General features: G+C 48.1%; 2 protein-coding genes across 5 annotated transcripts in view; one reads left to right on the forward strand and one right to left on the reverse strand.

Moving 5' to 3' along the window:
- USH2A (usherin) overlaps nucleotides 1-7,663 on the forward strand; it is a 397,013-nt gene extending 389,350 nt beyond the window's left edge. The window contains exons 70-72 of the mRNA XM_036453544.2: nucleotides 489-707; nucleotides 1,461-1,565; nucleotides 7,421-7,663. Of these exons, the coding sequence (XP_036309437.1) occupies nucleotides 489-707; nucleotides 1,461-1,550 (309 nt within the window). The 3' untranslated portion in view covers nucleotides 1,551-1,565; nucleotides 7,421-7,663. The remainder of the gene's footprint in view (nucleotides 1-488; nucleotides 708-1,460; nucleotides 1,566-7,420) is intronic.
- Nucleotides 1-25,245, reverse strand: part of KCTD3 (potassium channel tetramerization domain containing 3) — a 43,990-nt gene that overhangs the window by 6,375 nt on the left and 12,370 nt on the right. The window contains exons 4-18 of one of the 4 annotated variants that reach the window (XM_045587120.1): nucleotides 24,983-25,056; nucleotides 22,774-22,832; nucleotides 22,566-22,646; nucleotides 21,596-21,736; nucleotides 21,050-21,143; nucleotides 16,539-16,729; nucleotides 13,387-13,502; nucleotides 12,538-12,625; nucleotides 12,345-12,461; nucleotides 10,610-10,780; nucleotides 8,079-8,234; nucleotides 7,130-7,226; nucleotides 5,591-5,775; nucleotides 5,364-5,502; nucleotides 3,568-4,116 (exon numbers count right to left, since the gene is read on the reverse strand). In XM_045587120.1, the coding sequence (XP_045443076.1) occupies nucleotides 3,570-4,116; nucleotides 5,364-5,502; nucleotides 5,591-5,775; nucleotides 7,130-7,226; nucleotides 8,079-8,234; nucleotides 10,610-10,780; nucleotides 12,345-12,461; nucleotides 12,538-12,625; nucleotides 13,387-13,502; nucleotides 16,539-16,729; nucleotides 21,050-21,143; nucleotides 21,596-21,736; nucleotides 22,566-22,646; nucleotides 22,774-22,832; nucleotides 24,983-25,056 (2,256 nt within the window). In that variant the 3' untranslated portion in view covers nucleotides 3,568-3,569. Of the gene's footprint in view, nucleotides 1-2,249; nucleotides 4,117-5,363; nucleotides 5,503-5,590; nucleotides 5,776-7,129; nucleotides 7,227-8,078; nucleotides 8,235-10,609; nucleotides 10,781-12,344; nucleotides 12,462-12,537; nucleotides 12,626-13,386; nucleotides 13,503-16,538; nucleotides 16,730-21,049; nucleotides 21,144-21,595; nucleotides 21,737-22,565; nucleotides 22,647-22,773; nucleotides 22,833-24,982; nucleotides 25,057-25,245 lie in introns of those variants that run through there. The other 3 variants (XM_045587119.1, XM_045587121.1, XM_045587118.1) reach the window with 3 other exon arrangements.

Below are 25,245 nucleotides of genomic sequence, written 5' to 3' on the forward strand. Positions count from 1 at the left end.
GTGTTTCTGATATGGGTACCAGACCTGTTTTATTTCGGAGGCTGGACCCTATAACAAGGGGAAAGACACGGGATGAGAAAATAGGGAGGGGGAAGTCCAATCCACCTTTTATTTATTTTTTTTAATCCTCATCCAAAGGTATTTTTTCATTGACTTTTTGGGAGAGTGTAAAAGGGAGGAGGAGACGGAGAGAAACGCTGATGTGAGAGAAACACATCAATCGGTTGCCTCCTGCAGGGGCCCTGACCAAGGCCCGGGCTGGGGCGGAGCCTGCACCTGAGGGACGTGCCCTTGACCGGAATCTAACCCAGAACCCTTGGAAGTCCGCAGCCCGACGCTCTATCCACTGAGCCACACTGGCCGGGCCAAGAAGATGCACACGTTCTCAAGGGCAGGACAAACGGGCTCCCTGCACAGGCCGCGGGAGGGCACTGCTCACCGGGCTGCTCGGGGCATCCCCTTGGTCACGGCGGCCACTTCCTCCGCAGGGCCTGGCCGACACTAAGATCCCACCGTCCGGGGCCCGCCTGAGCCTCCGGAGCAACCACAGCATCTCCGTCCTGCGCATCCCGAGCCAGAGCCAGCTCAGCCAGGCCTCCCAGGCCTCCCTGCACCGCAGCGTCAGCCAGCTGCTGGCCCTGCACGACAAGCAGGTCCTGGTGGACGACGCGCTGTGGGAGACCATCATGGGCCACGACAGCGGCCTGGTGAGTACCTCCCCCCACTCCCCCCCTGCAGCCTGCGCTCAGCTCCCCGCTCAGCTCCCCAGCAGGGTGACCGTCACCAGGGGGTGGGCCTCCCGCACCTGCTGAAGGCTGCCTTCTCCCTCACCGGGCACAGGGCACCCCTCCGCCCCTTCACCCACAGCTTCCTGGTGTCGCTATGACTGACAAGCAGGGTAGAAAGGTGTCTTGTCTTGTTAGCACACAGTAGGGCTCAAAAAATAAAGTGAGAGACATACATGGTAGAAGGGACTGTCCACAGAGCTAGGAGCAGGGGGCATGCTGTGACTGCTCTGAAGATGCCAGTAGGTGGCGCACTTTCCTCAGGATTGATATTCCTGAACCTACTCAGTACACACAGAGGCAGTGAGTGGGGAGCACGGGCATAGAACTTGCATGCCAGCTGTCCCACTTGCATTTTGAACTAAATCTTGAGTGTATTTCTATGTAAAGGCTGTGTAAGTACTCCATTTTTAACACTTTCTTACTGCCCACCCCATTTTTGTATACTGTTTCCGCTTTGCAGACCAGAAAACTTAAGGCTTAGAAATTAGAAAGATGTTAAGTTTGGCACAATGGGAGCGTCCATGATGCACATGTTGGCTTCGTGTGTAGTTCGCCTGTGCGAGTGACGTGATGCTTCCGTGAGTTTAAGGTTTGAGTGTGGAGCGTAGGGGGGTTAGCCCGAGAGAAACGAGACGTGCTGCTGGGGGCCTAACGCGATGGCTTCCTTTCCAGTACCTGGACGAGGAGGACCTGATGGACGCCATCAAGGGCTTCAGCTCCGTGACCAAGGAGCACACCACCTTCACCGACACCCAGCTGTAGCCGGCACCGCAAACCGTGAGTGACATGGGAGGCGGGCTGCACGCCCCTTCCCGCGCCGTCTCACACCTCACACATGAGGAACCGCTGCTTGTCATTCTCCCACCCATGAACGCAGTGAGGACAGGTCCCCCAGGAGAGGCTGTGGTCTGGTCGTCTGACACAAGGGGCACCATGCACATGCAAACCACACCTCTCACCTGGCTCTGACGGAGACCAGAAAAAAGTCAGATGTTACCAGTGGAGAGGAGTTGGTAGACTCAGAGCATGTCCCTGCGGGTCCGACTCTGTGAGGACAGCTGTTCTCATGGGCACCGGCCGGCGGGGTCACCAGAGGTCGCACGCCCAGGGAGGGTGTGTGCTCGGTTACACTGTTCAGGGACCTTCCCACACCCGACACAGCGTCCCAGTTAGAGGGACGTGTCTGCTCCCAGTAGCCTTTCACTCTTGGAAGAGGCTGTGTTCAATACTCAATTTCTTACATTTTCTCACTCTCCCACCCAACTTGTATGTAATGATGAGAAAGATGGGACAGACAATGACAACCTTAGCGAACTTGTGCATCGCCTGCCATCTTCCCTCGCTGGCTCCGTAAGTTCCTCTCATACATACTGTTCTCCCTCTCCCACCCTTTGGTCCGGGAAGACAGGGACAGATGCATGTAGGTACACGTTACACAGGTTCCTAAAACCACTGAAAACATAGTCTTCCTCCTTTTTATTGGACTTAAATAAATACAGGACAACGGTTGTGAAACCACTGGCGATATGGTAAACTTGAAAGCATTTATTCAGTTTTACTCACGTATTTCCTGGAATGGGAATATATACATTTTTCACCAGTAAATGCTTAATGCTTCACAATTACCCTATTTGCAGATACTTAAAATTTGTCATTCCAATCACGTGGAACAAAAATACAAAACATTATCTTTTTTCTTAACGATTTAAAATATATTCAAAGGAACATTTTTGCAGCGGCCCAAACCTTGTAGTTTCCTCAGCAGCCATAGGCGCAAGCGGCGGACCTTGTCCACAGCCACACACCTTGCGTATCCACTCTGGTCTCCCAGTTTTAAAATCAGACTGTTAGTGACACCTCTGGTTGTAAAGATAATCATGGCGACTCAAATATTCCAGCGCATCTGGAAGAAATGGGGACGGTTCCATTTTGGACGCATGGCCGTTAACTAAGTGGCCATGGCCTGATTCGATTGTTTATGTTAACACGGTGGCTCCTACACAAGGCAGCCTACCCTTGGTAGTGTTCCCTTCTGGGCACTCAGAGCTTTGTCCTTACTGTTCCACCTGTTCACACACAGACAGCTGCGCCCACTGTAAAGTAAGTGTAAGTGGGCTTTGGGCATTTACTGGTGACGCATGCTAAGGTTTAAGACCAACAATGAGAATCGGGAGATGACCTACACTGACAAGTACCCTCAGCATCAATAGTGTTGTGAATGACACGGCATTTCTCCACAAACATAGCACCTCGTTAAATATCGGTAAACACTGTGCAACCACAATTAGGGTGAGAGACTAAGTTCCACAACTGAGAAGTGTGTGACTTAAGATAACCAGCGAGGCAGGCTCAGGCGGAGTCTACGTGAGGAATGTGGTCGGTCGATCACCATGTTCTCAGGGGTGTTCACCTCCGGATCAGGTGGGGGAGTTACGACACGTGTTTCTGAGCTCCCTGGACTAGCTTTACAGATTACCAATTGGACGTACTTGTTCAGAAAGGTCACGAGAGCTCTGGTTTTGTTCTGGTTACTCCATCTCATTGTGTTAGGAAGATCGGAAGAGAAGTCCACGTTTGTGTAGAGTTTTGGTGTGGAAGCTCGTGTACTGGACCCAGGAGTTAGACTCATTGGTCCGGTCCTGCCTCGGGCCGGTGGTGAGGGCGCTGGGTGTCCGACGACACGCAGAGGCCCACGTTCAGGCTGGTGGCCCGCGTGGCCGGCGCCTGCTGTCAGACACCCGAGGGCCCCCCGCCCCCCATGGACCACCCACCCGCAGGCGCTCACAGGCTGTACTCCGGCCCCGAGGAGTCGCTCTTCTTGTGCCGGGGGGACGGCGTGGTCTTGGTGGGGGACGGGGACGCGGTGCCGGGCGAGTCGGTGCCTCCGTCGGAGGTGCTGGGCGAGGAGGCCAGGTGGGGCCCCTTCTTCCTGCCCAGGAAGCCGCCCCCGTCGAACCCGCCTTTCCTGCGGGGCTCCCCTCGGTCGCCGTCGTCCTCGGGCGCCCTCCTCTTGGCCTCCGGGCCGGCCTCGGCTGCTCCGTGCGTCTCCGCCTCCCGTGCTCCCCGCGCTTCGGCTCCGGGGGCCGCGCCCTCGGGCCCCGCGCAGTCCCCCGCCGCCCGCTTCACCTCGGCCTGGCTGGGCCCGGGGCTGGCGTCCTCGGGCAGGGCGCGCTCCAGGCTGCGGGGCAGGTGCAGGCTCTGGAAGTCGCGGTAGCTGTGGAAGCTCTCGGTGCGCCGTGCCCGGGCCAGCAGGGGGCTCTCCCGGTACGGCCGCACCGAGCTGTAGGTGGCGGCCTCGGGGATGGCCTCGTGGTGCTGCAGCTGGAGGCTGGAAGGGTTAGAAATCGCAGGTCAGGGCACGTCTCAGGAATGAGACCGCAGTGCACACACGTGTTACCTGAAAATGTAGACACGTTCTTACTTCTGTCTTGTTAAAAGCACATTTAAGTGCTTTAAAGTTACGTGTGTATGAACTACCCATGCAAATATCGCAGGTGTAGTCAGTGAAGCGGGATTCTGTCTCCAATGGCAGGGGCATAAGACATTTATTAGTTGCAGGTGGACACCAGCGTGATCAGACATTTATGCGATGTACCATCTGGCACGGTAAGGTTATTACTGTACTGACTGCACAGTGGAACCTCGTTTCTCGAACGTCTCCCATCTTGAACAGTTCGCTTCTCCCTGACAGCCCTGCCATGCTGACGCCCGTAGGATCAGCCTCTCAGGTGACAGGAGAGAACGCACAAATACACACATTTTAGCAGTTTACCTCGGCTAAAATCTCAGACTATTGTGCTGTGGGTATTTGTGCTTTTGCTTTCATTGCTGCTTATTGTTAAATTTTCATGACCTTTTTCTTTTAAAGTGCTTGTTTACAGATTAAACAGTACAACAGACGTGTACTATGTAAAAGAACGATTAAAACAGCATCACTTGGGGGGTCTGGAATGGATAAGATTTCGATTTACATTATTTCTTCCCATTAGAAATAATGTAAATCAAAGACTCGCTTTCCATCAGCCTCCTGGCACAAATCAAGCTCGAGAAACGAGGTTCCCCGCCTTCCCTCTGCTGTACTCACAGCCTCGGGACTGTGTGTGCAGCTCAATCTGTGGATGGCTGAAAAAGCTGGGGAAAGGGCTTTAAAACCACGGTAGAACCAGCATCAAGCCTTGAGTTTAGATTTTTTTAAAACATTAAAAAGATATACTATGCCATTGTCTTAAAAGTACAAAATGCGTGCAAATTCTGAATCGTTATGCTGTACACCAGTAACTGCTGTGTGTCAGTCACACCTCAGCACACACAGCAGTTAAGTTACATGGTGTCTGAAGATCAGACAAGACAACGCGACCACATACTTTCCAAGGTCACAGATGAATTTTCTGATTTCCTTTCAACGATTCTCAATCACAAAACAGGACCCAAATGAGCAGAAATTCACACAATGAGGTAAGGGATAAAAACGTTCTCCCTGTGAAAGATCCAGCTGCGTGCCCTGGAGACATTCAGTGGGAAAGTATTTTGTGACGGCAGTGCGGTGGGAAGCGGGCAGGCTGTGGACAGTCCCACCTGGAGCCGGCCTCGCGGAGCCGGCTGTGCTGCACCACCGAGGCGGCCGGGCTGATGCTGGGCGTGGCACAGCGGGACGCGCTCAGGTCGCACTGGTCCAGCAGCTTCAGCAGCTCCTCCTCCGTGGGGCCGCCTGCATCTGCGGAGCACACACACGCACATGCGTTACAACACACACTCGTCACACGGGAGCCTGCGCCCGCCCTGCACCCTGTCCCCACACCTACCCCTGTCCTCGCTCTTGCTGACCATGTCCATGGCGGTGGTCAGGTCCCACATCTGGATGCTGCCATTGGTGTGGCCGGTGAACAGGTAGCGCCGGGGCCGCGAGCCCATCCTGCTGGAGCCCTCGCACTCCCGCACGGTGAAGGCGGAGATGGTGGTGCAGTCCACGGCCTGGATCTCACAGATCCTGGAAGAGACGGTGCCCAGCTGTCAGCCACGGCCGGACCCGGACGGCGCTGCACAAGAAATAACTCCAAAATCCCAATTACCCTCAGAGCTGAACGCCCCACAGGCATGAAAGAGGTCAAGGCAGGTAACAGGAATCAAAGGTACACTGTTCCTTTAGTCTAATGAAAAGGTTCTTATAAAATAATGCACTAAGTAATTGAAACCAGGCAAATAATAAATCAATGTTGAAAGAGCCTTGGGAAGAATGGAGCAGTTCTTTCAAAGGAAGCTACAGATATTCACTAGAAAAGATGTTGAGAAGTCACTTATAAGGTATGTTATGTGTAAATTATACAAATCTGAGACCAGAAATGTACAGCCTGTGGAGAGGACTATACTCTGACGTCTCGGGGTCTGAGCTGTCTGTAAGCAAAAGGCTTCACATGAGCTGCATAAGGGGCTGCTGTTCTATGTCTGCTTATTTTTATAAATCTAGCTTTTCCTCTGGAATTGTCAAGTTCACGGTATAAACTGTAGTTGGTACAACACACTACTGTGAGCTAAAGAGGGAGGAGGTTAGAACAGAACAAGATGAAATACTACGTTGCAGTTTTAATAAACGTTTGGCAGCTTTTTCCAGTCTGCACGGAACACTGAGTGATTATAACATTTCTCAAGGTAATAACTTCATTTTTACCTTTAGGCTCCTAATACATTTTCTTAAAAAAAAAAAAGATAGTTTAGTACATAAAATTTTCCAGAATCAATTCATGCAATGAACTTTGGTTAAAAAAAAAAAGTATCATCTCAGTTTAAAATAATAGCTGAATAATAACTATTAATGTTACTGTTTTTAATAATTCTCAGAGTATCCATAACTTCCTTAAAAAGTTCTAAGGAATTCTGACATGCAAAAAAAGTTGTATGTTTTTAAAGAAGAGAAATGTTATACTCAGAGGAAACTATCTTCTACTCGGCATCTGCACTAGTCAGGGCTACACCAGACAGCTCATGCTTATGCTCATTTGGTCCTACGACCTCCTACAAGGTAGGAACCTTCTTTTATGGAGAAACGGGGGCTCAGAGAACCAAGGAACTGAGGGTGAGTGTCGGCAGCTGGTGAGGAAGGCCAGAACTAGCCCTCAGGTCAGCTCCCGCAGCCCCACTCCTGTGTTTGCTCTGCTGTCACTAGTCCTTCCTCACTGTCCAGCCTGAGGAGATCTTAAATGTTCCCAGAGATCCAGCACTCAGTGTCCTCATTCCAGTTAAAGCCAGACGAGGCAGCGGACAGATCCTCTCGGCCGGGTGTCTCTGCCCGCACTCTGACCCATGGTGCAATGCGCCGTGTGTGGGCTATGGCGCAGCCAGCTCACCTCTTCCCGGTGGAGGAGAGCCTGACGAACAGCTTGTTGGTGATGGGGACCACTTTCTGGATGAACACCTGCTGGTCATCTCGCTCTCCAAAGGGCCCTTGATCAGACGATGCAAAAAAAGTTCAAGTTTAAATGGTTTCATTTAACATTAATACTGGGGGGGAAAGGATTTTCATGCCTGTCAATGTGGCCTTCATTCCACGTCAAACAGACAAAATGCAATGATGCGAGGACTTCAACTTGCATGAAAAAATTTAAGAAATACATAATTCAAATCTGCTTGTTTTGCAGGAGGCTGTTAAAGCTGATGGCGGGAATAAGCTCGGAAGCGTCCATGGTCCGAGCCCATGGGAAACCTGGGGACGCCCCCCTTTACGCACTCCCTCTGAGAATGTGCTCAGCTCCTTTTATGCACTGACTGTACTTTTTTTTGGAAAGCCAACATGCAAAGTCTTAGAAATAAAGTGCAACCTCATTCAATAGAATTTAGTGAATCAGAAGCCTGCTGCACTCTACCAAGTTTTCTTATCTAATGAAAGGAAAGATTCAATTATCTTCACTTGGTTACACTTGGCAAGGCAAATCATTGACTCAGCATCCATTTTGGAAAGATTCTTAAAGAAAAGTGTTTTCATAAAAAACTTAAACGTAACATTTTAATAATTCTTACCCCATCATACTCAATAGTTAAACTATTCACAAAAGTATTTAATGTGAATCATACAATGAGATGAACAATTCTTTATTAGATAAAATGTTCCAATTTGCATAACCATCATGGATTTTAATTATAAACAAAAATGGTTAGCATTTGGAGATATGTGCTAAATTTGTTTCAAATGAATTTCATAATTAAAACGAAAAGCTTTTAAAACTCACTTCCAGCTTTTACTATTGTTCACTCTGCCCCGCCCACATGGGGTGGGAAACCCCACACAAGCTCACTCACCGATGTCGTTGGCAGAGGTGTAGCTGCCGGGACTCTCCGTCTCCTCCAGAGACAGGATCTTGAAGGAGGCGAGCGGCGTGGACCCGGGCTGAGTGGAGATCATGCCTCTGAACCGTGTCACCGTCCACGTCCGCACGTGGTTGTTATCTGCACAGACTAGGAGGGAAGCGGACACCAGAGCTGTTACATGGGGATCTGTAAGAGCGCCACAAAACTCTTTTATAAACACACTAGCTTTCCCTGTGACCATTCAATAGGTCCTAGCACATCTCTGGAGTGGCAAATGGCATCTTTATCTTAAAATTATACTAAATTTTTACCTAACCGGCAACAGTGAGAGAGCTAAAAGAATATGGTGTACCTGTCTGCATATGTAAGGTATATAAGTAAATCTATGGAACCCTATGGAAGTAGCCTCTAGAGTAGAAAAGGTTAAAGGAGAGTGTTTGTTAGAGAAAAGATAGTAAACAAGTTGCCTAGTTTATTTTTTTAAACCAGAAATTTTCTCCTTCTGTTACTCAAATATTTACCTAGACCAGGAGCGACTGGACATGTATAAAGGATATTTGTCAAAAGCTATTAGGAACTAGCGGTTTTTGCCCACTGACAGTTTTATGAGGAAAACTAAAATTAAGATTTCCTATAAAGCTGAGAGTTATTGTTATATTATTTGATAAGAGTATGTATTTATTTTAACTTCATTTACTTTGTCATATAAATATTAAGTGGGCATATACTGAGAATTCTAACAAGTAGCCTCTTTTTCTCCCTTTAGTCTAAACACATAAATTAAAAATACAAGCAAAAAAAGTATCGTTAATGTAAATTTTGTGGCATACCTTAATAAAAACTTATACTAATTTGACATGATTCTAGAAACTTGTTGTTACCAATAAGCTATGAACTCATCAGTAAATACTAGGAAAACGTGAAATTAACTGTAGACATACAACATTTCTTACTGGTAAAATTCCATAGTTGCACATTTTAAAATAAAACTTTAGAAATTTAATTTTGGCTAATTGCAATAGAAATAAAAAAATATGTACAAATATTATTTAGGTAACAAAATTCTCAGTGTACCAGCTTTCTGTTAAAAAAAAAAAAAAAAAAAAAGACATTTAGTTCTAGGCTGTTTATTTAGCTTCATGGAAAATAATAGCCTGATTTCAATATTGACCCAAGGATTCAGAAAAATTTAAATATCTTTAAAATTATGGCAAATTGTTATTTGGTTCAAATGAGCAACTATGGCAATTTTGTTAATTAAAAACTTCATATTAAGACATGAAAACAAACACTATGGGGGGAAAAAGTCATTCCATTTATCGATACATACACATTTTTACACTTACATTGATGTCCACCAGGTGGCAGAGTAACATACTGAGCATTGCACAAAGTACTCCAGATTTGTGGCTTAAGCTGGACATTTTTCTTTTTTAAAAAAAAATATATTTTATTGATTTTTTACAGAGAGGAAGGGAGAGAGAAACATCGACCAGCTGCCTCCTGCACACCCCCGACTGGGGATGTGCCCGCAGCCAAGGTACATGCCCTTGACCGGAATCGAACCCGAGACCTTTCAGTCCACAGACTGATGCTCTATCCTAGGGGTGTCGAACTCAATCAGAGAAGGGGCCAAAATCTAAAATCCAGCCTAAATCGCGGGCCGAATGGTTTACTGAACAGTCATAAACTGTCATTGTGATGGAAACGCAGCGGAGTGCAGTGATGACAGCGCGGTGCGGGCCACATTGCAAGGCCTGGCGGGACGGATTTGGCCTGCGGGCCTTGTGTTTGACACATGTGCTCTATCCACTGAGCCAAACCGGTTTCTTGACAAATTTACTTACATTTCAAACCAACATGAAATGGAATTAAAATGCAAGTTTTACTATGTAGTGTGGCACATGTTACCATATCATCTCCATCAAAACAGCAGCAATTACTACTGTGATTCCTAAGCACTGTCGTGTAAAAAGAACCCAGCTAAACGGTATTTCTCACAGGAGCAAATGGCCTGACCCCGCCTCCCTCTAGTAGAGGTGACAGTTCTGCCGCAGAAGCAGAGTTCTTTGCACACGAGGTGCCGACTCCAGGAGGAGACCTGTGGGCTTGGGTCCGGATCTGGCTCCGGCCCTGTAGGCTTCTCACGGAGTGCAGTGATGCAAGTTCTTCACCTAGCATTAAAGTTTTAAAGAACCCTAACCGGTGTGGTTCAGTGGATAGAGCATTGGCCTGCGGAATAAAAAGTCCCAGGTTCGAGAGCAGATACCTTGGTTGCCGGCACGTCCCCAGTACAAGGTGTGCAGGAGGCAGCTGATGGATGTTTCTCTCTCATCGATGTTTCTATCCCTCTCCTTCTCTGCAAAGAAATCAAATTATATTTAATTTTTTAAAAAATAAATGCATATTTTTAAAAGATATTTTGTCCTGAAGGCAAAAATATGCCCAGGAATGTACAATAGAAAAGGCTGCTTTAATGGTCTCCCAGAGGCACGCGTTCCGTGCGCGCCGAGCCTCCCTACCCGACACGAGGTGCTTCTCGGACAGCATGATCTTGGTCACGGGGCTGCGGTGCACGGTGAAGGTCTGGAAGAGCTGCGGGCCCGAGCCCACGGTCTCGGGGTGCTGCACGATCACCCGCACGGCCCCCGCGCTGGTCCCGTAGGCGATCTCAATCCAGTTCCCGCTGACACCTGGCACAGGCGAGGGGGACATCGGGCCACAGTAAACATGGAGAAAGCTGCCCTCTCAGAGGCCCCCTGCGAGGTGGGGGGCAGAGCTGACCCAGTGCCCCACAGCCCGGCTCGGGAACCGGGGATTCTCTGCGCCTCACCCCAGAGGTAACTGCCCTCCCACACTCCCTGCACTGTGTGAGGTTCTCACAGCAGCTGTCACACACTGGTCATCTCCCGTCTACCCTCCTCTCCTCCTGGATGGACAGAAGCCTCATCTTCTTGTCTAGGTCAGCCTGTAGGGTGCCCGAGGCAGAATAGGTCTCCTATAAACATTTACTGAGCAGCACACCGGATCCAAGTGCTAAGATCACCCCACAGTATTTCTAAGGCCATCGTCCGTGATCCTTCCAGCCCAGCATGACCATCTCTCACGTTCACGTGGCTCCAATACAGAATGTTCCTGGAGCAGTCAAGTGGGGTACTAGACTCTCCTACTTCAGTTTCAGAGCCCTCTCCCTGGACACACACCCCCCACTGGCTTACAGCGCATGTGCCGCGCTGTCGCCGACCTTGTCCAGCTCCTCCCATCAGGCCACCTGTGGCTCCGTTTCTAACAAGCCCTCCCACCCCCACCCCCCACCCCCACCTGGAGGAGGATGGGGTCAGGGGCCTCTTCAAGAGCTTTAGACAGGGAGCCTCCGGGCTCCGCCGGCACCTCACCCGGTTCCCTCATTCCTGAAGCCGGGCGGGAGAGCACTTCCCCTGGCCAGCCGGTGGCTCCTGCCTCTGCAGCAGCAGCAGCTTCCAATTTAGACAAAGGAGCTGAGCTCGCTCTGCAGAGGGCAGCAAGCATTCCACCCTGAGCACCACACTGTCCGTTATGGCCAGAGCCGCCAGAGGCAGCCCGGGAGCCATTAACGAAGAGAGCCTGCCGGCTCGCTGGGCCCGGTGTAAACTCTCGCCTCAGTCTCAGCCCAAACCCCCTGTGGGCACTAGAACTTGGTTTTTTTTCAGACCAAGGAATGATTCCCATAAAGAGGCATTTTATCAGTAACCCTCAAACCTAGCGCTATCACTGTGCACATTAACCTTCCTACAATTCCTGTCATTACCGATTAAAGTTCCCGTGTATGTTTACTGTTCACGCCGGAATATAAGAACTTCCCAATTGACAGAGCTTGTTAATTCCACTGCAAAGGCCTTTGAAAGGCAATGACAGTTATCCTGAACTTCCAAGTAAAATGTCTTCCCACAACTGAAATTTGAAATTTGCAAAGGAAACGAGCTCATCTCTGTCCAATAAAGATGAACAGTCTAAGAGCTCCTGCTTTTGGTTAAAAAATAGAAAGGCTCCTGATTTCACAACAAAACCAGCTACTGCAATGGGAAGGTCGAAGTGACGTGTTTGGTCACCCTGGTTGACACTGTAACGATTCCAGGGAGGCAGTGCAATGTCGCACCCGGGGCTGCCTGCCTGGGCCCTGTCTGACGTGGGCATGAACACACGTGTGCTCTGCATACAGACGTTGACACCCTCAGCTCTGCCATTCGGGAAGCGAGCACGGGAGCTGCGGGCACTGACTTGTCTTGGGTGTGAGGTACACGCTCAGCGCGGTGATGGCGTCGTTGGAAGGGTCGTGGTAGAGTTCGGTGACGAGGAGATCGTTGTCCTTCATCCGCAGAGGGAACTTCTGCATGTCTGCAAAACAACGCCCCGTCACACTGAGGCCAGGAGCGCGCGCACTGAAGGTAAAGACGGTGGCGTGCTCACTCACCGATGTAATAGATGGACCCGTTGTTACACCCGAGCAGGAGGAACGACCCGGCGGTGTCGTAGCTCGTTATAGGGACGACATCCTGAACCTGAGTGGCGAGATGGTCATCAGATGTCAGATATTAGTTACAATTTATCCTCTGCTCAGTTTTCTCAGAATTCTTTTAATAAAACACCAACATTCACTATAAGTGGGGCTTAGAAATGGACGTTTCACACACACATGCGCGCGCACACCCTGCACAGGGAATGGTAAAGAATCACGTGTGTGATTCCCTTGAAAGCTTTGAAAACGGAATTTCCACAGGGCACTTTCCTTTCAGAATGTGGGAGGATTCTCTTTGTGCACATGGTTCTGGGACCACAGCACTGAGGGCTGGAAGGCCAGGTCTGAGCAGGGCACTCAGCCATCAATGGCCTGCTCGGTCCCTGTGAGGGACACACCAAGACCAGAGCATAGACTTCCAGACAGTACGTCTTCCCTCGATAACCATTCTTCCCGTGAAAAGGCAGCTCCCTGCTTTCCCTGTGCCCCCTGCAGACTTCACCTGCTTCCTAGGAATTGCCATTAAGGCAAATAAGCTCTCAGACTAAAGAGCTAAACGTTGCAACTCAAACCACGTCAAGGAAATAAGGGCAGATCGCAGTTTCAAAACTTTGCAGAGTGACTTCAAATTCTAAATGAAAAGTCAAATTTCATCCAGAAGCAAATGTGCCAATGCAGATATTCACTCATTCTGCAGAATCAAACAGACAAAGGGAACCCCACAGTCAGCAGCAGATGCAGTCAGAGGGTTGCAGCCGCTGGTGGCGGCCGCTGCTCCCGGGGGAGGGGGGGGGGGGGGCTCACCTGCCAGTGCTGGGTGACGGCGTTCCACACGCCCACCTTCCCCGTGTGGCTCGTGGCCACCAGCTGGTTCCCGATGAAGAAGAGTGCATCCACGGGCACGCCGAGGCTGAACACGCCTGAGAGAAGAAGAAGTAAAGAGGCTGATCAGTCATCAATGGAACCCAAACCTTAAAAACACGTTAACGGTGACTACTTTTAACCTAGTCTCATTTCTACAAACCAGGTACTAATGCTTAGGGGAGCAGAAATAAGCTTATACACTCCCAAAGCAGGCCGACGTCTGCCCCCGGTCCTCGCACTCGGACAGGACGTCCTGTCATCGGCAGCTGTGGTGCCCGCACCTAGTTGATCTTTCCGAACAAAATAAGCTAACCGGCTCCTGCTGCCCCACTCAGAGAGCCACTGCGCTGCTCTAAAACCCAGGGAGACTTAGCGGCAGCTCATGGACCAGATGTCCGGGAACCACTGGTCTGAGGAACACAGACTTGGGAAGCCTCAATGATCTAGACACCTGAAAATAAGCAAAAAAATAAAATAAAAAAGAATAAATAAGTAAATAAAATAAAAAGGAAGGGGAGGAGACAAGCAAAGGAGCAAGGGGCCGTTCAGCACTCAGACCCCCAGGCCTTCACTCGCTTGTCTGAACCCCTGGTTTCCCAGCAGGTAGATCTCAGCGGAATTTAGTCAAAAGGCACGATTCTAGGCCACAGACTGACAACACAAGCCAGAGTATCACTCACTAGGAGCTTACGGTGCGATAGAGGAAAGATTCTAGCAGCCCATAGCACAGGTAACACTAACACCAGACACCTAGGAATAAACTACCCAGAGAGGCCAAAGGGATAGGAAGGGGTTGAGAATGTTTCTTAGGGAAGAAGGCGTGAGAGTGGGTTTTTAAAAAGGTGAACAGGAGCTCATTACCTGGGCTGGCATGGGAGGCCCAGGATATCTGAGGAAAATCTGAGGAAAGGGGTACGGGGGGTGGGGGGGGGGTGGGGAAGAAGGTGAGGGGTAGTGGGGAGATTGGAAGGAGCCAACACTCCACATTAAGAGCAGGAGCATGGCATCTGATGCAGAGAAGCCCGAAGCCCAGGCTCCCCTGAGGGTGGCGCTCGCGGCCACACAGTGTCTCCCCAGCAGGAGCTGCTCCAGCAGCCTGTCTGGTTCTCGCCGTCTCATCTCTAAAGCAGCTGCAGCTAAAGGTCTCGGTGTCTAGTTCACCTTCAAAGTGTTACAATCCAATTTTGACACAAGTAGTATTACCTTAATTATCTGAAAAACATTTTATAAAAACTGTCTTTTTATCTAAAAATGACGGGAAAATACCTCACCTATTTGTTTAATGTGGATTTTAAGCTGTTTCAGGTATCAGTTTACTTTTTTTAAAAGTACCTATTATGTGACTACATGAACAATTTTCTCAACATCTAGCTTAGAAAAAAAATGGCATCGAAGAGAAACAAATTAAATGCAATTGCAGCGTGTATTAAAACCGTAAGCCGGAAGAGAACTGATTTCTTTTGAACTTTACACCTGTAGCGGGTATTCCTCGTTCTGCGCAAACCTGCACTGCGCACAGACAAGACCGGCAGCAATCACTAACTGTGAAAAACCTTCAGGGATCTTAAAAAAGCCAGGCCTCTCTCAGGAATAACGAAAAGAAAGAAAAAGCACTGCTATTTCACCTGCAAGTTCGAGAACTCGTACGGAACAGGACTTCCATTTTGATGCCAAGCAACTGTGGAGAGCATGCGAAGCTAACTACCTGCAGACCACGGGCTCAGCAAGAGGCAGAACCAAACCAGGAAAACCCGCGAACGTGGGTTACTCTGGGAAATGAAGGAGGACGCTCTGGATGACGGAGAAATGGAACGTGTCACTGCTGCTTAGGCCCCGCGCCCTGACCGCCCTCCGCAGGGGCGGCAGCAGGAGCAGCAATGACAAGGTCCACGCTGAGGGCCTGTAGGTGAGAGAGGGCCGGCAGCACGCCACGCTCACAGTTACATGAGGGAGGGCAGCCCGATGGCCACACCAGCCTCGCCATCACTGGGCGCTGCTGAAAGGTCCTAGAGAATGTCTGTGGCAGCCAATCTCTCTCCCAGAGCATGAACCGTTACTATGTAGCATCTCACAACACAGCTACCTACCCACTAGCCTGTGCAAGCACAAGGCAAACCTCTCCCTCCCTCACTGGTCTGTTACAGAGCAATCTGAAAAGAAAAAAAAAAAAAACACCACCACACCCGACTCCTTTTCTGTATCATTTTTCCCTTTTTCACTCATTACCTTAGGAGAGTACCGAGTCCAGACTACGTGACGTGTGATAAGGTCTTATGTTTTCTAGAACTCTCTGGGTGGTAGGGTTATGGGGTAACCAGCCTAAGTTCCCCAAGACTAACTCAGTTTACTTTAATTATTCCTACTAGCAGTTTCCATTTTGTCTTTCCATTGCGGTAACCTCATCACTGTCCAGTATATTTCTGTGTTGAAATCCAGGTTTCCCTCCCCCCACACACAGAGAAACACACGAAACGATGATACGTTGCATTTTTGCAATATTCCTTTTCAACCTGTTCTGAAGACCTTTCACAGTTACTAAGACTTTTCCTAAAATTGTTTATAATCTAAAATAAAATGTTGTGTTTTCCTTCTATTTAGAGATGGATCCCTGGCTTCAAGGGCAATCAGCAGCTGCCCGCTCAGCTCAGCCTGCACCATCTAAGCTAGAAGATGCCCACAAACACGCCCCATCCGTTCTCACTCACAAAAGGAGGGCTTTACAGATACTGGGCCACCTGTGGAAAAAGTTTAAAAATAAACTTTACCTTTCTTTCAACTTTATAGGTGTAACTTGCCTTGTGTCTTATGAAACAAAATGTTTTGCCAGGCGTGGGTCCATTGAGAGCAAATGTGCCGAGTTTTAAGTAAATATTTTAAACAAACGTGAAAAACTCTTAAAGGCCAGAAACGTCTGCAGGACTTTTATACTGAAACTACTACAATGTCACCTTTGCCCTCTTTAAAGATCATCTCTCCCACCCCACCGAGGGGTCCCGTGACCACCATCAGGTTTGCTATTCACGGGCAATCCTGCTGAGCTTCGGAACATCACACACGCCAGCAACATGCAGCAGACACACAGCTCTGCCCACCGATTTCCGTTCCGCTCCCGCCGTCCTGGACGCTCCAGAGGATGATGCTGCTCTCCGAGGCCACGGCAACCATTTTGTCCCTGTCTCCATGGGGACCGCCGACCACCTTCGCGTTCAGAGCGACTCGCTCAACCGTCCAATCCAAGTACGGGCTGGTGAACACCTGCTGCCACCCCGAGGACTCTTTGATCCTGTCAAGCGAGAACGGGCACACGTGACTCAGCAGCAACCCTGCAGACAGCGCCACAAAGCACACCGTTCACAGCTCACCACCGACCTTCACGTTAAATATAAAATGTTGCCCGGACCGGTTTGGCTCAGCGGATAGAGCGTCGGCCTGCGGACTGAAAGGTCCCGGGTTCGATTCCGGTCAAGGGCATGTACCTTGGTTGCGGGAACATCCCCAGTAGGGGGTGTGCAAGAGGCAGCTGATTGATGATTCTCTCGCATCAATGTTTTTAACTCTATCCCTCTCTCTTCCTCTCTGTGAAAAACCAATAAAAATATATTTAAAAAATATATATATATAAAATGTTGTTGGTGTATACCATTTACAAATCCAGGAAAGTATTCCTGAAATACCTTATGCTTGCATACATACAAAATCTAAACCACTAAAAAGAGATTAGAGTTCTATATTTCGGCCAAGAATAATTTAGGAAAGCTGTAAAAAAAAAAAAAAAGGCAATAGCAACTTAAACTGAACCTTTCACTTTTCTCCACAAAAAAGGGCTACTATCATTATTTATGGGTAGGTATGGTCAACAAAAGTCAGACTTTAGGATAATTATTACCCCTTTCAGTTATTAATCACTCAGTTATTATTTTAACTGAGACCACACACTCAATCCATCCCTTTTCTTACTCAGAGGACCGTCCCCCCAGGCTACTAAGACGAGGAGTGATGTGGTAACATCACTCCAGTACCTCAGCACCATCAAAAGCAGAAACCTCGAAGCTTGGAAACCTTTCTGAGGACTGGGTTTTAAAGGTTTCATCCCAAGTGAAAAACCTTACAGGCCTATATACTCCCCAGACATAAAGGCTTACCAGGATTCAGATTTGTAGTTGATCAAATATATACTTATTGCCTTCCTTAGTATTTAATTTCTGGTAACACCTGTAAGCTTTTAGTAATTTCCCACCATCTTCAGTCTTTCGGACACACACTCCGTGTGGTTTCTAGCTCTCCAGAGGACCCAAATGAAATCACTCAATCCACTTTTGTTTTACAATGTATGCTAGCCCGGCCGGTGTGGCACAGGGGTTGAACCATGACCCAGGAACCAGGAGGTCACCTGTTTGGTTCCTGGTCAGGACACATGCCTGGCTCGATCCCCAGCAGGGAGTTGGCAGGAGGCAGCTGATCAATGAAGCTCTCTCATGACTGATGTTTCCATCTCTCTATCCCTCTCCCTTCCTTTTTCTAAAATCAATAAAAACATTTTTTTAAAATGCATGCTGGAATAACACAACTATAACTCACACAAAGAAAGACCCTTCTTATTAATTTCAAGAATTAAGATTGCCTTAATTTACTTCAAAGCAATAGAGAAATGTTTCAAATTTTCCTAAGCACTGAATGATCTGTAATTACCCTATTCAGCCACCAGATGGCATCCCTGTGTTAAGGTAAACAAATGGAAGCAATTATCTAATAAACTTGGAAAACTGACACCCATTGAGAAATCAAATGATGTTCTTAGTGATTAACTGTTCAGTGAGAGGAGGCAGAAGTGATGCAACGAGGTGAGTGATGGGATGCTGTGATCATTAGGAACATAAATAACACTATAGGGGGTCCCAAAAATGTATACCCACTTTGGTATAATTATTAATTTACCAATTCCAATGGGTTCAATCTGAAAAGAAACATCAACTGAGCTATCAGCCAAAACCAGTTTGGCTCAAGGGATAGAGCTTCGGCTTGGGGACTGAAGGGTCCCGGGTTCGATTCCGGTCAAGGGCATGTACCTTGGTGCGGGCATACCCCCAGTAAGGGGTGTGCAAGAGGCAGCTGATCGATGACTCTCTCTCATCGATGTTTCTAACTCTCTATCTCTCTCCCTTCCACTCTGTACAAAATGAATAAAATATATTTAAAAAAAAAACAAAACACTGAGCTATCAGCTGTTAAAGCGTGCATACATTTTTGGGGGACACCTGTATATGCAATCTAGTCTTCTTTGGGGTTCATACCTCTAAGTTCTTTTTCTCTATAGAAATGGGAGTATTACAAAATAAGGAGATGGCCAAAAAAAAGAAAAAAAGAATTATCAAGATAGCATATTTGAAAACAATTATAGCAACCACAGAACTTAATCCGATGTTGTAAGTTACAAAATTAAGTACAAAGAAGACACATTTGCTCTATAACTCCGCACAAGTAATGCAGAATTTAAAATGTAAAATGCTAGAGTGAGCGCTGGCACCTGGCGCCCACCTGCTTCCTGCTGCGGTGAGCCGACACCTGGCAGCCAGGACTGCATGCAGGAGCGTGGCTGCCTTCCACGGAGTCTCACAAAACACACGGGGACCAGGCCCATGACTCTGGAGCTTATTATAACACACTGACCTACACTGTATGGGAAGACACAGCATGTAAGAAGATCTTAAGAGTCTAAAATTAGATCTGGGTGTGTGTAGCAAAATAAAAGCTTTCATGTTTAAGGGGGAAAGGATGATTTCTATAACCATCAAAACGTAAGTACCTGCCCATGTGGAAGGAAATAGTCTCCTAAATCTCACACCACATGCAAGAAGTCAGTCCCACAAAGATAGAGTTCTCTAGTGCGACGTGAGGCTCCGAGGAGGGGAGTGAGACAGCTCCTCTGCACTCGTCCAAGTGCCTGCTCTACACTAGCAAGGAAAGGAAACAGGAGTGCAGCCGAGCAACGCAGAAAAGCGCGAGCCAGGCAGAGACTAGCCAGGGCGCACTGTGCTCTGTCATTTTTCAGGTGTGAATATATTGGTAGAGAGAGCAATGGGGAAATTACCCTCTTAATGTGAGTATCTTCTTTTGGAAAACTTATTGCCACTGTGCTAAGTTAAGGAATTCACTGGACCCTCAGTTCTTTTCCTCTGTCACTCTGCCTGGGCTCTGACACCACGGACACTCATGAAGGCACAGTAAGGCTGCGGTGAAAATCAAAGAGCGGGAAATACCACTCAAGGGAGGGAGTGACTGCGCAGCGCCATGTCCATCAGGCAGGCAGGCGCCTGGAGCGGCAGTGCAATACAGAGGGCACCGGGCATGCCCGCTCACAGCTCTCCTGGACCCCTCATCAGCACAGACATGCACCCGCCACTCAACAAGTGCAATGGTCTGCTCAAGTCAGATCTGCATGCCAACAGGTTCAAATAGCACTCCCCCAAATTTAATTTTTCTTTCTGATCATTCTTGCTCCCCATAAAAGTCATCCCCAAAGGAAATCATCTACAAAATCACTTCCATGTTATTCCATTTAGTGAAAAATGACAAAATGCTCTCAAAATGGAAAGTTTCCACCGAACCTCTATTGCAATGAAAATAAAAGGTGGTGGCTACTGATATAAAAGTCTTTTTTTTTTTTTTTTACCAAATATGGCAAACCTACCACAAACTGAGATTTTAAAAAAAATACATCAAGGATTCTTTAAAATATATCTGTAGTCGGTAGAAGACTTTCTAATTTTATTTTTAGTCTATTGTGGCTATTTCCTCTTAAACATAATAGTAACAAAATACATATTCTTTGATTTTTTAGCCATTAGATTAAATGGTATCATAGTTTAAGCCAGTGGTTGCCAACCTTTCGGACCTCACAGAAGGACCACTGGTTGGCAACTGCTGGTCTAAGCTACTATGTCCCAACCATTTTGGGCTTCTATACCATCCTCTGTCATCAACATTTCTCATTGCAATCATGATTTTGTATTAAGAACCTATCCTTTCTCCAACTAAAATCCACTGGTCTACGTTCTTCCTCACTCCTTTTAGTTTCTGAGAAAGCAAAAATTAGTAAAAGCCAAAACGCCCTCTGGAAGTCTCACGCACCGCACACGTTAAAAGACATCACTCCTGCCCACGACTGTCCTGTGTCACCACCTCACTGCCAACCAGGTGCTTGTCATGACCAATGCGGAGCCTTACCCCTCGCTACTCGAAGCACAAGAGACTGAAATACCGCAGACAGAAAATCCCGAGGCTCGGTCATAATCCCTCTGGGTCGTTTACCACAACAGTTAAATGGCTCAGAAGCTAGATCTCCAATAAGCAAGAAGGAGTAACTTCGTATTGCCTGGGAAATACCTAAGACATACAAGGCCACCAGCAGTGCTGACCAACTTAGCTATGAAAATAAAAGCAATAAAAGCAAACTAAATCTAACAGAGATACAGCAGTTGAGGAGAATAGGGAAAATTTGACAGCTGGAAGAAACAGCTCTCCCATCTACACACATAAAAATCACGATCACTGAAACTATCCCCCAAATTAAAAGCAGCATTAGCCACGAGGACCTGCACGGTACCTGTAGCAGACGGCGAAGTGGGCGTAGGCAGCCACGATCCAGTTGTGGTGGCCAGCCACGATCAGCACCTTGCGTGGGTCCACGGGAAATCCTGCTGATGGAGGAAAGGAAACATTCTAGCTGCAGCACAGGCCGCCCCCTCTGCTCCCCCGCCCCGTCCAGTCCTCCGCCTGTCCTGACAGTTCTGGGGGAGCTCAGCCGTGCACGCATGTTTACACATCACCTGTGGCTCCTCCATGCCACCCCGGCAGAGCCGTGGCTCCAACAGAGCCCGGGAGGCCAGAACCCCCGAGATATCTACTATCTGGCCCTTCACATACAAAGTCTGTCAACCTCTGGACTACAGACTTTGAGCAAACAGGACTCAGATCCTTTTTATACAAGAACTATATGCTAAATTACAGTTTAAGATACAAATGATAAATCTGAATTAAAAAGCGAGGCAAGGCAAAAAGTACACCTGTATAAATGTTTGTAAATCCTCAGTATGTATCAGCTAGAATAAGCACGTGCATGGTCTCTGTCTATCTGCGTCGTCATGCTTACCCAGCCGGGCAGTTTCCTCGCTAGAGGCGGAGAGGACGGGCTGGGCGCCACCGCCCCGGGCCTCCCCTTCCGCAGAGGCCAGCCCACTCCTGGCGTCGGCAGAGGACCGGGCTGTGTTGTTTATTTTACGACTAGGAATACCTACGAGAGGAAGGAAGGTTATTTACTTCTAAGTTCACCTGAAACAATTTAAAATTTCGCATTATGCCAGACGTAAAAACATGTAGTTCATTATAGTCAACATATATCTTCCGATACAGCAATGTATTACAATATAAGCACCATTAAAAAAAATAAAACTTTCAACAGATGGTATGTAGAAATGAGACTAAGAGCTTTATCACAGTACACTGCTCTCTAGCTCTAGGGTAGTGGAATCCAGCACTAACTCAGTCTACCCCAGTGTTTCCAATGCAGTTACTGGGTACGAGGTCCCACGCACAGCTTCAAGCTGCTCTGGAGCTGACTGCCCGTCGTTCACCGTCTCTATTCGGGAGGGAGCCGACTGGAAGGAACCGGCCAGAGGCAGAACTCTCCTACCTGAAGGGGGTGGAGGGACGTGCAGCACACCTGCCCGTCTTGCACCTGACACCCCTGTGCAGGCCTCCCGGGCTCTAAAGGAGACTGGCTGCCAGGGACCTAGCATCGGGGTGGGCAGAAGAGGGGGCCGGCCCAGGCCGCTGGTGGCTGTTTATACAAATGAGGTTGTACGCGGCGGTCATGGGTCACGTCCATAGAGCCAAGTGGTGGCCATCAAGCCTGTGTGGCCAGAACCAACACACCCTGGCACCTACCTGCCTGAACGTGTGCTGACTTAACTTCTATCACAATTCGAGTTCTCGCCGTTTCCAGCAGATTCATAGGTAAGAAAGAATCAAAAGACAGATCCTCCTCCTCCCCGTTTAGACACGTGTGTGACTACACCTGCTTCGTGGGACCCAGCCCTCTGAAGGCCCGAGCAGAGCAGTACCTGGGGGGGGCAGGTACCCGTGGAACAGGACACTGCCGCAGGACGAGCGCTCCAGCTCCTCGCACAGCAGGAGCCTCCTCACTGGAAGGCAGAGCACAGGGTCAGAGGCAGAAGACAGGGCGGCTCTCCGCTGTCCAACTAGGCATAAGACACACTGCATTTTGGGCACAAAGGGTCAAGTCACAAGGAGGAACACTGGAACACATACCCAGCGGGGTGATTCCGTAAAACTCAGCTTCGTGCCGGAGAACGTTAATACTCACGCCCCTACAAAGAAACAAAGGACATGAGTCCTCCGACCGGGCAACTCGGATTAGCATCTGAAGCAAAAGGGAAAGCCGTAGGTGCTTAGTGTGAACAGACCCACAAGGCTTTTCAGCTTCCTTTCTTCTAATATCCTTCAGGATTTGAAAAAGTCTAAATAAAAAAAACTGCACACCCAACAAAAACATTCTCATACCAAGTACCGCATCCTTCTTGGATGGCACTAATGGACTGTAACTTTTTATGACAATCATTTCTATACCTACTTAACCTCCCCGATTATACGGTAAGCTCCCTAGGCAGGATCTATTTTGAATCTATTTTCGTGTGCCTTGCACACACCCAGCACAGCACTTGTACATAACTATTATGTAATAACTATCCATCGAATGAATAAATTCAGATAAATGACCTCATCAGAAACAAAAAAAAAAACACACACAAGCAAAATAGAAAGTAGGGAAAGAAAGGCAGCCGGATGATGATGTTACCGTCCAGTAGTATGAAAATAAAAAAGCCATTAATTTACAGGAAAGCAGTGGGTAATACAGATATTTAAGCCAATTCTCTCTCTCATGGGTTATCTGGTTGTGGAGTAGTCACCAGGACACTGACTAGCAATAAGGTTAGGCTTCTTTAATCAATCAAGTACTATGGGTCAAACTAATTTTACTTTTCTAAAGAAATAAGTTCTTAGTAATATACTTCCCACTTCCACCCAATGCCAGGCCAAGCACCAAACAAACAGACCCAACAATTTCTTTTATTCATTCCATAAGTGTTTACTGAGCAGCTTTAACACTGGGAGCCCAGCAGGAGCCAACCAGAGAGCAGTCCTTGCCTTCAAGGAGCTCTCTAGTGAATGTAAGCAAAATCAGATAATATAAAGCAGCTCAAGCAAACAGCTGGGATTTTAAAAGCTGTAACTATAAAATATTAATACATTCTTACTGATCGTTCACTAAGAATCCTATCTAATAAAAGAGGTAATATGCAAATTGACCATTATTCCAAGATACAAGATGGCCTGCAGGGGAAAGCAGTTGTGGGCAGTTAGGAGTGAGCAGACCAGAAGAGGAGGGCAGCTGAGGGGGGCCAGGTCAGCAGGGGAGGGCACTTGGGGAGAACCAGGCCTGCAGGGGAGGGTAGTTGGGAGGGACTAGGCCTACAGGGGATGGCAGTTGCGGGGGGGGGGGGGGGGGTAGACCAGGCCAGCAGGGAGGGCAGTCAGGGATGACCAGCTGGCAGAAGAGGGCAGTTGGGGCGGGAGGGGGCGGGGGGTGGAAACCAGGCCTGCAGGGAGAGCAGTTAGGGGAACAAGGCCAGCAGGGGAGGGCAGTTAGGGAGGGACCAGGCGAGCAGAGCAGGGCAGTTAGAGTGACCAGGCCAGCAGGAGAGGGCAGTTAGGGGTGACCAGACCAGCAGAGCAGGGCAGTTAGGGGCTTTTGGGCTGGCTGGGGAGCAGTTAGGCATCGATCAGGCTGGGAGGGAAGTGGTTAGTGGGTGATCAGGCTGGCAGGCAGAAGCAGTTAGGGTCAATCAGGCAGAGGCAGGAGAGCAGGTGGGAACCAGCAGTTCTGGATTGTGAGAGGGATCCCAGACTGGAGAGGGTGCAGGCTGGGCTGAGGGACAGCCCCTCCCCACAACCTCATGCGTGAATTTCGTGCACCTGGCCTCTAGTTTAGGAAATAGAAGAACAGTAAATACAAATGAAATACAATAGTAGCTCCCTGGTAAGAATCCTGACCCTGGCAAAGTTAAAATAGTTTAAATGATCCTTCATTTATCCACAATCTCCTCTCCCACACGTACTGAAACTCTGAACTTATAACTACACATCAAATAACTAGAACCTGGGATATAGAGTGAGCAGTGCTCACCTTTTCAGAATTTAAGTCTAGTGGAAGACAGACTCCAGAGAAAGTGTATGATTGCTATGATTACCTGTATTAGGTGGATACGACAGAGGCCAGGGAAGAAGTCAGGATGAAAGGTTGCAAGTGTTAAAGCAGGAGAAATTAAGCAGGGGTTAGAGAGAGCTTTAAGAAACAGTACAAAATGCCAAAATCCTTAACCACAAACCCAGTAACATACAACAGGCATTTTCAGGAGTGTGGTAACCAGATCAGAATTTAAAAGGATGCACTTCTTACCTTAAGTCTAATTCTTTTGTCCGAAGAAAATTTAAAATGGGTGCGAATGCTGCCGGATCTCTATCAATAAATATCTGCAAATGATGAACTGTTTTAATAAACATCTGAAATGATGTTCCAAGTATAACTGCAACTTCTAACTTCAATGTCTATAGGTCTAACTTAGGGAACAAAGACCGAACTACTGAAGTACTATATTTAACTGGAATACATTTAATATGGCAGTGTCTTTCCTCCTCCAAAAAAGCCATTGTTAGATTATG

This window comes from Pipistrellus kuhlii, unplaced genomic scaffold, assembly GCF_014108245.1.
Source record: "Pipistrellus kuhlii isolate mPipKuh1 unplaced genomic scaffold, mPipKuh1.p scaffold_m20_p_25, whole genome shotgun sequence".
Lineage (NCBI taxonomy): Eukaryota > Metazoa > Chordata > Mammalia > Chiroptera > Vespertilionidae > Pipistrellus > Pipistrellus kuhlii.